At 39.8% G+C, this 14,430-nt stretch overlaps 1 protein-coding gene across 5 annotated transcripts in view; it reads left to right on the top strand.

Moving 5' to 3' along the window:
• Positions 1–13,671, top strand: part of CCDC83 (coiled-coil domain containing 83) — a 23,721-nt gene extending 10,050 nt beyond the window's left edge. For all 5 annotated transcript variants that reach the window (XM_072402307.1, XM_072402298.1, XM_072402282.1 and 2 more), the window contains 9 exons: positions 688–772; positions 1,549–1,717; positions 7,094–7,261; positions 8,770–8,861; positions 9,687–9,755; positions 10,295–10,416; positions 11,565–11,632; positions 12,661–12,752; positions 13,423–13,671. In XM_072402307.1, the coding sequence (XP_072258408.1) occupies positions 688–772; positions 1,549–1,717; positions 7,094–7,261; positions 8,770–8,861; positions 9,687–9,755; positions 10,295–10,416; positions 11,565–11,632; positions 12,661–12,752; positions 13,423–13,602 (1,045 nt within the window). In that variant the 3' untranslated portion in view covers positions 13,603–13,671. The remainder of the gene's footprint in view (positions 1–687; positions 773–1,548; positions 1,718–7,093; positions 7,262–8,769; positions 8,862–9,686; positions 9,756–10,294; positions 10,417–11,564; positions 11,633–12,660; positions 12,753–13,422) is intronic.
• The last annotated feature ends 759 nt before the right edge of the window (positions 13,672–14,430 follow it).

A 14,430-nucleotide genomic window follows, 5' to 3' on the forward strand; every position in this document is an offset into this window, starting at 1 on the left:
ATGCATCGACGTCACCGGGAAACCCCGGGGAACATCAGTCCACTCGCCGGCTGAAGATCCGAAGAAGAGGACGCGGCCCGAGGATGAGATCCGTCGGGCAGAATGCCGGGGGAGGCTGATGGGACCAGGTAAGTGTGCGTGTTTTATTGTTTTTAGCTACCCCGAGTGTGGTTTAGGGTTACAACTTTTTGCATGCTTTTTTTTTTTACCCCAAGCCACACTGGGGAATACTGCTAAGGGGGTAATTAGTTTTGCACATTTTTCATAAAAAAAATATATTATTAGTAATTAAACATAGACATTAAAAACCACTCAAATGAAAAATAAGGACAGAAATGGAGGAAAAAGTTTGACTAAGTGTTATTAAGATTTTAAACAAGAATACATTTTATTAAAATAAAAATAAAAAGTTGCTACTTTTTTGTAAAAAAAAAAAGTCAAAATAATTTCTTAGTGTAACTTTATAGGTAAAGGTTTAATGAATGAATACCACAAGCAGCAGTGACCATTTAATAAGTGTCACTGTTTTTTTTTTTTGTTTTTTTTTTTTATTTACATCATATTGTTTTAAATGAAGTTTCAGGTGATATGAATATATTGTAGCGGAAGTGTTAAATGGTTAAAATAATATTTTCCATTCAAGTGAACAAGAAACTTATTGTTACTTTATTATATAACTTCCTGCAGAATTCAGATGAAGGAGGCAATGATTGAAGAACTCTTGGCTGAGGTGAAACAAATAGAAGAGAAGAATACAAGATACAAGGAAAGGGTATGCATGGGTGTAATGTAACAGAACACATGGTGATCTTTATTATTATTAGCCAGTATTTATATAGCGCCGACATATTATGCAGTACTGTACAAAGTCCATATAGTCATGTCACTAGCTGTCCCTCAAAGAAGCTCACAATCTAATGTCCTACCGTAGTAATATGTCATTATCACAGTCTAAAAACAATTTTTGGGGGAAACCAATTAACCTTGTTTTGGGATGTGGGAGGAAACCAGAGTACCCGGAGGAAACCCATGCAGACACGGGTAGAACTTGCAAACTCCATGCAGATAGTGTCCTGGCTGAGATTCGAACCTGCGACCTAGTGCTGCAAAGGTCAGAGTTCTAATCGCTGAGCCAGTATTGGTGATTACACCTTGGGCTGTGTACACACAACCAAGTTCTGTTGCTGGAATTGATCTTTTATGTTTCCATGGACAGAAAAATGAAATTGTCCTGTACACACAGCACCCATTCTGTTCTTTGAAGAGGGGAGGGGTGGAGGGCACAGCGGTTGTTTACGATCGTCATTGTTCAGTCAGGATTGATCAGTGATCAATGTTAGGGGACCACTATACACATGTCAAATTTTCATGAGCATGATTATCTTGGGCAACAATAATTTGACATGCATATGCAGCCTTAGACAGGTTACCTTTAAGATATTTCTGTAAATGAGATCTGTTCTATGTGGTTTGTTGAACTCACTCGTCGTTTGCTTTGGTAATCTGTCCAATCCATCCTAATAACCTCAATTCTGGTTTCCCATCCAGAATGAACGTCTTAGGACCGAACAGACGGGACACGTCAAGGAACTGTTGGGTGACGCCAAAGCCCAGGAAAGAGAATTGGCTAAGAAAGAGATCGTCAATCGGGAACAAGTAGACGAGTTGATGAAAGAGAAATGGGAGTTTATTCGCGAGAAGGAGAATTTGCTTGAAGGTACAGAAAATAAATCCACAAAATATGTGTATTGTTTTATTTGTTATATTAGAAATGACAATAATGCCATGTGACAGTTATGTTTGCACTGTTGCCATATGGCACTGGGTGGGTAGCTGGAGCAAAGCAGCAATTTGACAATCTGGTTTGGGCATGCAATGACAACCAAGTTTCCTTAGTTGGATATGTGGAATAGAGGACTGATAGTGAATGTGGCAAAAAATGGACAAGGCTACAAGCTATAAATATAGAGTCTCCCTCTGCCCCCATACTGTTTTCCAGCTTTAAAGGCAACCAAAATTATCTCATCCTTCCAGATCTCTTTATAGTGTGTGCCATATTTTGCATTGCCTCATGTAATATGTTCTTTGTTCTGTAGTGTTCTGCTACTAACATTAGGAGTCTGGAACCCTGTTCCCAACAGACCTTGAGGGAATGTCACTGACTGAGGGGAACTTCTATGTGCCTGGGGTTATGTGACTACTGTGGTTATGCTGCATGTGCTCCAATCACCAGCAGGCTTTTATCTTTGACAGTGACAAGCAATTTTTACCGTCATGCAGAAATAAGCAATTTCCATTGACATGCAGATATTACCATCAACAAGCCAATAACAATGGACATCCAGATATTACCAAAAACAGGCATATATCAATGACAGTCAGAACGTGCCAACCATGAGCAAATATCAATTGTATGAATATAATTCTAACAACATAGAAAAAGTAATAATATGCCAATTATATTAACAACAATCCTATATTGGTGATATGCAGTTTTTACTAATGACACACAGATATCAAAGACACACAAATAATGATATTCCATTGACGGGCAGATTCCCCACTAACTTGTACCCCAGGGGCACGCATTTTCTAGTAAAAAGCAAATTAGGTGACAAGCAGGTTCGAGTAACTGGCAGGTTCAAGTGATAGGCAGATTCCAGTGACAGGTAGACAAGTGGCGGGTACATTAGTGGGAGGCAGACGAGTGACAGGTAGTAAGTGGTACATAAATGAGTGACAGGTAGTAATTGGTACATAAATGAGTGACAGATATGTCACAACACAGAGGGAGCTTTTTTTTCTTCTCCCTTTAGTCCCTGGTAATCAGGGGAGCAGGATCTTCAACAAAGGACAGAACCTCACACTGTCCCCTCACCTTCTGTTGACCCTTTAAAATCCCTCACACTTTCCATTTTTCTGTTTGGGATGTAGGGCTTAGTATGGTTGATGCAGCAAATTGCATCCTCACCCTTTGCTCTATGCTCAGTCCTGAAGGAGAGAGTTTGGGTAAGAAAGATACAGTGATTTCAAGGGGCTGTGGGAAGCAGACAAGGCCAAATAAAAAAAATACAAGTCTAAAGAGCAAATGCCTCCTATGCCCCTACCCCTGCTCACCCCTGAGGTGGACAATTTTGTGCCCTTTAAATCTTTGTGGCTTGTAGTCGTAAAACCTATTGGCAGATGAAGATGTCCCTATAAGGTTCCTGGTATTATTATTATTATTATTATTATTATTATTATTAATAATACACAGGATTTATATAGCACCAACATATTACAGAGCGCCAGGGTTGCAAATGACAGAAAGATACAGACAGTGACACAGGAGGAGGAGAGGACCCTGCCCAGAAGAGCTTACAGTCTAGGAGGTAAAACTAGTCATTAACTAAGATAATTCTGTCCAGCAATCCAGCAAGAAAGAAAAAACTGTCCCTCAGAGATGAGGATCTGATTTGGTTCCTAATTTGAAAAACATTACATAAACCAACACTACATAACCTGAATTAAAGCTAAACTCTAGATAAACAGCTATATACTCATATAAAATACATAGGGGGGTCATTGTACCTGTCAAAGGATTTGTATTTCTTTCCATCCAAATCTGAGAATTACGGAGTTCTGCCACAAGACAGTTTTGTCTGGCTGGGGGGGGGGTTGCTGGTCTTCTATCCTTTTTCGTTACGGCATAAATGTTTGGCACTTCTGCTCCCTCACCCAGTTTTGCTCTGCTGTCCCCAAAACTGCAAGAGGCTGACTCTCAATTTCTCTATTTATATCAGCATTCCAGGTATCAGTCATCAATCGGTTCATTATCTTTGTAAAGCATGTTGCAGAGGAGTATCCTTATTCTTTGCGTGGATGCTATAATCTCCAATAAACCAAAATGTAAAAAAAAAAAAACGCATGCACATTAAATGCGTCAACATGCATTGCAGTAACTTTGCACACACTTTATTTTGATGCACCTTGAATTTATTTCATTCATTTGGAATTAAAAAAAGGTGTATCAATGTATACAGAGCTGCATTCATTGGTGTTTTATATCTTCCCGGAAGTTAGCTCTAAACTGTCTCTGTCTTTAAAAAGCCGCCTGACAAAGTATTTAATACGTAAGTTCTCATTTCACTCAATGAACAATTACAGTCTCCAGAAGTGACTTCCAGGTGAGTTGGATGTCTGCGTTCCCTGCCATGTGTATATCACAGGTATATCACCTGCCAGCTCCTACATGGCTACAAGACACAGCAGCACAATCTAATTAATTAAATCAAAATCAATAGGAAGATACTACCCATGGCATCTCCATGGGATATAAGAAGTAAGGTCAGACTCTACCCATATAGCTGATTTATCGGTTTTTGGTGTAAAGGCCCCTTAAATATTTCTAGGAATTCGTTTCAAATTTATTCCTGTCTGCTGTCGGAAATGTTCAGAATTCATGACAGCATCACTCTGCAGTCTCCTCTCTCCTCTGCAGTGTTTCCATTGATATTAGCATGGGAATAAAGTTATTTTTATATTTGTCTTTTCTCTCAGCACAGCATATCTCTAATACTTAACATTTATCTCCCCAGAGCCCCACACCTCCCCTGTTCCTTCTTCTTGCTGCAAGTCTGTTAGTTCAGGAGCAATTAAATGCAAGAAGTGAGACTCAACCAGGAATTTTACTTAATATAGCAGCTGAGATGAGGGAGTTGAATGAGAGACTGTAATCTTGGCAGGTTTCAAAGGAAATAATAGTCTTTTAATAAAACAAGGTATAAATATGATGGATGGAAGCAGCAGAGTTTCCTATGATTAGTGAACTGCACATTGAATATAGATGTCAACATAATCACTAAAATCTCATTTTATGGGATGCCATTTTTTATATTTTTCAAGGTTCCATGTATAGGTTTTTAGGTTCCAATAAAGACCAACTAAACCCAAAATACTACAAAGCAAATTCTTAAAAAATAATTATGGTATTAGTGAAAATGTTAAGTATTACCTTTGAACCTCACAAATTCAATACCTTACTGTATCTGTTTTATTAAAGTTCTCTAATACTGGAGAAGACAGACTATCATAGGAGAACCTGTGTTATCCAGCAAACTTGGAATGGATCTGGTCCAGGATTGAAAATATTTGTCAGTTATTAGCAAATGGTTTTTAAGAAATCCCTATTTAATATACAGCGCTGCGTAATATGTTGACGCTATATAAATCCTATTTGTTATAATAATATTAATAATAATATATTAATAGAAATCTAATTCAGGTTTGCTGGATCAGCCATGTTCTCCCATGATAGTCTATCGTCTCCAGTCTTGGAGAGCTTTAATAAATCAGGCTCAGTATATAGTTGAGCTATCTGACCTCACATTCCTTTTTAGCTTCCTGTTGGCAGATTGTGGTCAGACAATTTCTCATCACCTACATCCCATGAATTGCTTCTGATTCCTGATTTCTTCTGCAGACATGTGGTTTCTATTGTAATACAAGAATGGTGAGAATGTAGTCTGGCACCTATTGTTCATTCTGCTTTGGGTGTTACAAGGTCACATTTCATTGTGGCTCAATTTAGAGATTGGAAGAAATGAATGTGCAAGCTGATTGGCCCTTGATACAAATATTCTGTCCACCACTTTGCTTCTGTACAGTCTGTGTTCACGTATTAACCTGATTGCTGTTAGAATTTGCCAGGTTTAGTGGTGGGTTTAGATAGGGAAACAAATGCCCTATTACTCACCTGTCCCCATTCCTGTATAGGGTGTTGCCTTCTTCTTCTTTCTTCTCTTCCTGCAAACTACTTTTACCCATTATGTATGGCCGCGCAGGTGTACAGGCGTTCATTCATTCCTGGTATGTGTAGGAGAAGCCAGGCATCCTGGACACCAAAGCTGATGTTGCGTGTTTGCCAGCCCAACTTTTTGCAACATACCTACAGCAATTAGGCAGATAGGGGGGATTATTGCAAAAGGGATATCGCTGCAATAAAGACCTGTCTGATTGGGGATTCTTAAAAGGAGAATTTTAGTTCTGCTTTAAATAATACCTGGTGATCTGACCATGAAGTTCCTTGCTCACGTACACCCTGTTACAGATTTGCAATGCTTTTGATCTCCCTTCTAACTGCAGAGACTGCTGATCCAGGGAACATCTGAGGGAATCAGGAAGGATTTTTTTTCTCTGTTGGAGCAAATCGTACCAGGGTTTTTTTCAACTATGTCCATAGAGTTTTATATCTGGGATATGTTTCTTTCCTTAGTGGTTGAACTTGATGAATTTATGTCTTTTTCAACCTAACTCTGTAACTATGTAACTGCGTTACTGCATTGTTACCCTGTCACACAGGAGATTATAACTGGCCAATTTAACATAAATTATATAGGTATGGTAATCTGGTGATACAGAAAACAAACTTTTTTTTCATTGCAATAGTATAGAGGTTCTCAGATATTATATTTTTTCATTTTATAAAAACGAATGTGCCGAAGGCTGTTCCTACAAGAATAAATCACTGTGTAAACAGACCCTTTGGTCCGTGGCCCCTTAGCAGTCACATAACTTGCTGTGCCTATAGATACACTATAGAAAGCGCTGGTAAGGCTAATTTATATGGAGGTCAAGGAGACAATCTCTCCTCACTGCAGGCAACCATGATCTAACTGTGTCAGTATCCATCTAACATTGAACATGTGCTCTAACATGGTGACTAAATTCCTCTTTGCTTGTACAGAAGTCACAGGGATCAAGAAAAAATATTCCCTGCATACACTGTTGGAAGGGCCCCAATTAGGAATTATCCAATCAGAGATCTGGTACAAGTTACTGAAAGGTACAGACATGTAAAGTAACTGGAAAAGAAGCTAATGATCAGGTAGAAAAAAATTGTTTTCAACTGAAACCATTTGAGGACATTTTCCTGTGGACATTTCCATCCCCAGTGTTACAAAAAACACAACGTCTATTATCGCTTGAACTGTTTTTGTTTGTTGGTTCTGAAATGTCTGCACGGGGGTCACTCTGGCAGCTCAGGCACGTGTCTCCACAAGGAAGTAAAGCTTGTCTCTGTATATTTTTCCTCTTTTCAATATTTGCTTTTCAGAGATCCGCAACCAAATATCGCACCTGGAGAAGCAGATTACATTGGCAAAGACTGAGAGGGATTATTGGCTGGAATATAAGAACGTGGGGAGTCCAGAGCATGCCAAACAGATTCATCTCTTGCAAGAGGAAATCGGGCATATGGCACAGAACTTCACAGAAATAAACGGTCAGTTCCAGATGAGTTCATATTAAAAGAAAGTTCTATAATTACCTCTGCTGCCGTCTGCACCATAGATTGTTCTTGTGTTATATGGAAGCTTCTGCTCGATGAAACTTTTAAATTTAACCTTCTGTGAATGTCAGATAATTGGTGTCCAGGTGTGCTGAGGTTCCTCCTATCCACTCTAGTAATGTTGGGGACAATAAAAGGAACCTCAACACAGCAGGCGACAAGATTCCGTCACTCCCAGAAGTGTCAGATTTAGGAGATTCTTCCATTGGCTGTTTCTTAATAATACAGATATTGGTGAGTAAAAAATGTACCTCTAGGCACACCTTTTTTTGGTTCAGAGAGAGTAAGTTGGATCTTCTGTCAAACTTTTATTACTGTCTATGCACTTTTTGGGAAGAATAATCCCTTTAATTGTACCAAAACAAAAGCTGGGAAACCCCAGATTTTAGAGTTGTGCCCACAAGAACAAGAGGTAAGGCTAAGTATACACATAGGATTTTTGTTGTTGGAAACAATCCTTATCGTTTCCAGTAACATGAACAAACAAGCGTTCTGTTCCATGTAGAAGAGAAGGGGAGGATGAGTGAGTGACACCCCACTGTGCTCTCCGCAATGATATGCATAGTGGTCATTCCCGATCTGCCGTGGCGGATTGATGAATGATGCCAGGTGACTGCTGTACATGTTCTGGCCCCGGTAAGAGCATGACTATCAGGCGTCAATTACCTAATATGTTATACGTGGAGATCTTCTGGAGGGAGCAGATGTTCCTGGGACAGATACGTGGGGAATGTCCTTCACTTTGAGAGAGTTCCTGATGTATTTCTGGATCATAAAATCAATAAAAAATTCCCTAATAGCAAAGGTTTTACCTCTTGTGTACACCTTTGTAAAACAGTTTGGCTATACATTCATACTGAAACATTTCCTTTGCTGGGGACTTTAACAATTATGGTTTCAGTAGCATCAATTGGCTGTGCACACATCCAAGGTCAAGCTTCTCAAAGCTGATGTACTACAGCTACAGCCACACGGGTCGGAGATGTATTGTGATTCATGGTTGCTGACTCCCAGAAAGAAATCCCACACTTGATGGATAAAGGAACCTAAATACTCGATATGGCAGTCTACTTGTTCATGTGTGTGAATGGAATCAGACCAGGCATTACTTTGTATCCCAATCCCTATTAAAGAAAAAAAAAGAATACTTATCCCAAGTTTTTTACCAGAACTGGCAATCTTCTTATTGGCCTGGACCAAGTAATCTCATTCTGCTTATGTTCTTCGAATTAAACCCGTATACCATTGTTGTTGCATTATTATGCAGACTGGGTTCATCCAGGCCTGGGAAAGGGGCCAGGCTGGTGGTGGGGTGTTTTCTGGGTGTCTATGGTGAGGCAGTGGGGTGGGTAAATCCTGGCTTTGGGAACTAGTTCGCCAATATAACCATCACTTGCAATACCTCTGTGTTCTACAATTTTTTTTTTCTCTTCTGCATCCAGAACATTTCAACAGAAACCTAAAGATGACAAAAGAAAAGATAGAACAGGAAACAGAGAGGAAGATGGATATGACAAGAGAAATGGCCACATTGGTATACATGGCTTTTCATTGTAGTTGTTACATTCTCCCCTTTTTGCTTCTTGTGCATACCTTAATACCTAATAACATGAAGGGTAGCATTATTGTCATGTCTGAGCTGTACAAAGTCATCTCTATCCCATGATCTATAGTATACTAGTTGTATAGTTTGTGTGAGTATATGATCTTTTCTCCCTACCATCCAGAATGCAGTTTTTGGGTTCTTGGACAAACACCAGACCCGAACTCAAATGACTAATTTTGGTGAGGAGAAGATCATTAATCCTTTGTTTTCTTCATCATAGAGCTTACACATGGTTAATATTCAACCATGCATTAGAAAAACAGAGCAACAGGTAGGGAAAACAGAAAACGTACATATTAGTGTGCAGGAGCTGAGCTTAACTTTTCCTGCCAATTCCCGCTATAAGGTACTGATCACTGGCATCCAACTAAACATGATACATAACTGATAGGTAACCTCCTTAGCAGCTTTGTCTGCATGAATAAATCCCTTGACAAAATACATGCTCTATATTAAAAAAGTTCACCTTTTATTATTATAAAGTCATCCTCAGGCTCCAGCCAGGAGATTTTGCCTAGGCATATGATGCCACAACTTCTGCAGATGGGGAAGCTTTTCCTCTGCCAAGGAATCAGACTGTAACTTGTACAAATCACAATGTGAAAGGCTGCAACAGGGGCTATTCTGTGTTAGACCTTGCTGATCATAGCCATGAACCCTACAGACACCAGGATTTACACATCTGACTCCTCTTAAGGGATCTTAATCAGAGAACAGAACATAAAACTGATAATTTCTTCATTAATTCCTTAGGATGCAGTGAAGCATATCGATTTAGAAAGCCAGAAAGAAATCCAAGAGAATGAGTGGATGAAGAAAGAGGTAACTAGGGGTTGGCTGTATGAAAATCTGGGTAATAAGCCAGTCTATGGCTTGCAACACATGAGCCTCCAACAGTTGTGGAGCAGCCACTAGTCGGGTGCTCAATGTATGTCCTTTTAGCTTATAATGTATGTTTAATATGAAGGCACCAGGCCAAGCAGTTATCTTCTGCTGATAAGTAGCATGCTGACCGGAGAAGAGAGCAGACAGGTGGCCTTATTAGTACATTGCTGCTCCCTTACTGTCCATTTATAAGCCGGGGTGGGGAGGTGACCAAGTTGTGTTGCTTATCTGTATCAGAGAAGAGTCAGGTCTGGATGACTGTGCTATGTGTGGGAAGGTAAATCTCCAGTCCAAATATACAGAAATATAAATCCTATGACATGTAAAACACCCCCCATATATGTATTTCATTTGTGTATTTAGCTGTTTTGACCGGAATCTTCAGCCACCATAAAAACCCGTTCTCCTTAAAAGGCTTTCAGTTTCGGCTCTGCGTATTCAAAGGTTTTTTTATTCACATTTCTCGTCCTCTCCAGGTTGCAATTTACAGTAAAGACATTCAGGATCTGGAAGCGAATGTTTATAAGACTGAGCAAGAAAATTTGCAATTAATAAGTCATCTTTTCAATTGCCGGCTTCAGGATCTAAAAATATCCAGGTACGCTCCTAATGCACATGCGGGGTAATAAATGAGAGGAGTGCAGCAGGGATTAACCCCTTGGAGGAATGTGGGGATCCCCGCACAGAGAAGCTTCTCCAGCACTGGCTCAAACATCTGTGAAGGGAACTTTTAGCCAATGCTGAGGGAAAATCAAATTGCTGTTGTATCGGTTCAATGGCATGAAATGAAATACTCTTCTGGGTGGACTACGACTACATCTTTGTTTCTATAGGGCAGGACACGGGCTGCTCGGTTTCTCAGAAGACCTATGATACTTTAATTAAAGAATGCCAACATCCTGCCCTCCTAACATAAATTATATATATGGAAAAATGGGCCGGTGTACAGATCTAAGTGACGAGGTAAAATTAAGTTTTGTTAGATGACTGGGTAGAACATAACTTTAAATAAGCATGAACTTCAGCAAAACTTTCGATGGAACCCCCAGTCCTCTACCTGGTATCAGTAGTAAGTGGACTTATATCAAGGGTGAACTTGTTGGGCAGCAAGCATCCCTGGTCCTAAACTGGTCCTTCCATCGCAGTAAGTATGAGATCTCTGACACTCTGAGAAAACCAGCTCCCCCAAAAATGGCAACTGGAGCCCATGGCAGCAGACACTTATATGCTCCACATTCTACAAACTTTTACACAGAAGAGTGACAAATAAAAAATGGTTGTGAAAAAAGATGTCAGAACACAAAGTGCATTGCAGCATGTTGAGGTTGGGGCTTTGTAGTTGCAGGGCAGGCCCACACTGACCTCTGCCCACTGCTAAGGGTGCTTGTAATGGGCACATGGCTGTCCGAATGGGCCACAGAATAATGGCAGCCTGGTCTGATTTATAAATGAGGTTTTCTTTTAGATTATATGGACGGCCGGGTGTATATGCATTGTGAATGTGTGTGTATTTGTATGATCCTGGAATCATTTGCCATTTCCCTCCTCATTTTTGGGCTCTTCTATAAAATAAGGTTCATGTGTCCATACTGCTGCCTTTTGCACTGCACATTGGTCTAGAAATTTGAAATCATCATATAGTAAGGAAATGATTTATATATTGTTGGCAATCCAGATATAGTTATTTCTGAATGGAATGAGATCTCATAGCACAGCGTCTTCTAATCCCTTCTCCTTCTCTTCCAGGAATGTCTTCCTAACGCAGATGGTTGGCCTGGATCCACCAGAAGAGGACACAACCTCTGATGGTGAAGGTTTGTCATATGCATAAAGTACCTTGACATTGGTGGCTCACAGAGACAATTTGAGCTACAGAACACTTTCCCTTTTAGCTCATCTTTATACAGAAGATCTGTAATGTAGCTGTGTAGTGTAATGCGTAGAACTTCATCAGGGAGATACATTAGATTCTGGTGTAAAACAGGCGAAGTACACAGGAACTTAGGAACTCACTGAAATGCTGGCAATATATTATTTTTAAACTGACTGCCAGGGACAAAATGTGTATTTGTGTGGACAGGAAAATAAAAAGAGCTATCCAACCCCTACACAAAATCAGAAATCCCATTTTCCCTGCTGCAGGTACAATTCATGTATTTTTAATAAAATTATATGTGCCTTTCACACTTGCATGAACATACAAAACAGTGAGAATCTAGACGAAAAATAACTTGCTTTGTATTTGTCCTATAGTGTCAGAACCTAGCTAAAAACTTGAGAGCTGGAGAAGTGGCTTGGACAAGTTGCAAAACATGTCGAAAAGTCCAGTTGAATGAGACTAACTACTACTAGTTATACAATGACCGGGATAAATGAGAACATTCACAGACATTTATGAAGGAACTTGAATCTTTAAACGCATTTAAATTGTTTTATTTTTAAATTTTTGTATATTTTGATAGACCTATGCTTGTTTTTTTGTTGAGTGATGCCAGTCTCCAACTTTAGGGGCCCTAATGAACGTTAGCCTACTAGAGGGTCTTGTGATAGGTTCAGTGACCGGCCTACAACTTATTTTCTAAAGCTCTCAGTAGAGAAGCGTCTACAATGAGTCCCTTTATTTCTCCTACGAAAGGATATTTTAGTAGTGCTTCCCTAGAAATGGGGAGGGCAAAGAGGACTTTACAGGGCCAGTGGCTCCCTACTGATAGATTGTCTAGTCCAGCTGAGTGAACAGTTTGCAGTTTGTTGCCTCCAAAGGAACATAATAGTTTTAATTTCATAGCTGTTGTGGCTGCTAGGGTGTAAATAAATGTGTTCATCATAACTTTTCATCTTGTAGGAGAAAACAGACATCTGCCCACCCCCGAGGACCGAGATTCTGCGCTTTCTCTAGATCTAAAACATTTGCATGAGGATGCAAAGGATTTCAAAGTAAGCAGAACCTCCATAGAACTGCACTGTGCACTATACTGCTGTATGGGTGATGTCTACAAATAAACTTAATATTATGCAGTGTTCTCCCCGGCCCCTTTTAGCTGGGTGCACCACCCAAAATGTTTCAGCAACCGCCTGGCTGTTTTTGCGTGGTTACTGATGAGTTGGGTCACAATACAATACAGTCACAATACAATACCACCCACCTGGAATTTCTTCCCACCCGGCTTAAAAAAAAATTCTGGGTTGAGCACTGATATGATAATAAAGCACTCCTATAATATTGTGTTTTAGTGAAGCTTTGTTTGCAATCATTGAGGATCAAAGGATGAATAGTTCATGATCAGCTTACAGGGGCCCCTGCAGGTTGTAGATGCAGTGTGCCTCTGTTTTAAAACTGTATTTGTCTTGTACAATTATAGTACTAAACAATGACACACAATACATGATATATAAATATATATGTGTTTTTTACATTTTTGTTCTTTTGTCAGTTTAAAATTTAGTAAACCAGTAAACCATATAAAAACAAGAATTGCTTTATGTATTCTAATATTGTGAATTTAATCTAACATTGCGAGTGTCCAAGCTCAAATGACCAGGAAAAGGTTATAAAAAAAAAACTGATCAGTTTTTGTGGAGCTCTGAAAACAGTTTTGTGTTGCAGGAGTACCTCCATCTGGGCCCATTGGAGCTGAAGTTGTTAAGCATCGAAGGACAAGCTGTGCCGACGTACACGCCGGGTATGGAGACCAAAAATCAAAAGCAGAGGGAAGAACAGGCTAGTGAGAATAAACTAAAATGGCCAGTGACTCCAAAGATGATAAAATCCGCGTTTCCACCCTAACACCAATCCGGAAATATTACTCTTCCAGCTTGTGGATAATTTGTGTAAAATAAAAGTACATTTTATGCTGCCGTATCTCTTCAGTGATCTTCCACAGCCGCACAAAGGAAAGTCCATTATGTTTCCACCTCCACAGCAGCCAGCTATGGTAAGCAAGCGGCTGGGCTGGAGGATGGTTTCCTGAGATAGACTTAATTACATGAAAGACGGATTCCAGCCTAATAAAAAGGAAATGTCTATACTCCAACAAAAGGTCTCAATGTTATTAGATGGGAGGGGGCTTAACTGGTTGGTCAGGATTTAGCATTGTCAAACCTATTCACATTGGAGGGAAAAAGTTAAACTAAAACTGAACACAAACTCCATTATACACCACCTGGTCTTCCCAGATTTCATAGCTAGGCTTCACCAATTACCACCACACCTGAAGCAGCGAGGGTGACCTGCACCTACCTACTGACCAATATCAACGGACTAATGGATGGCAGAGAGGGAATCCCAGTTTTCCCATAAAGCTCTACCTTTACTAATCTTAGGCTTTCATATCCATCGTTTAAGCTATGACCACACAACCTTTTTTTATGGAATTTAGTTGGTTGTGGTTAGTATTCTATATTCAGCCTGCAAATTAATGTTCAGGAAGCATTTGAGGTGCTTGCTGTGCTCTAAATATTACACAAGGGGCTCATTTGGCTTAGTAAAGCCTTACTAATGTTGGTTTGGGCAGGTGGTATAAAGGCCTAGCCTGACACCCTGCTTTAAGATCCATTCATTGCTCCAAATGTAAAGAGCCAACCTACTATAAGGTAGAGAGCCTCGGGGTGGTAA

This window comes from Pyxicephalus adspersus, chromosome 1 (assembly GCF_032062135.1).
Source record: "Pyxicephalus adspersus chromosome 1, UCB_Pads_2.0, whole genome shotgun sequence".
Taxonomy (NCBI): Eukaryota; Metazoa; Chordata; class Amphibia; order Anura; family Pyxicephalidae; genus Pyxicephalus; species Pyxicephalus adspersus.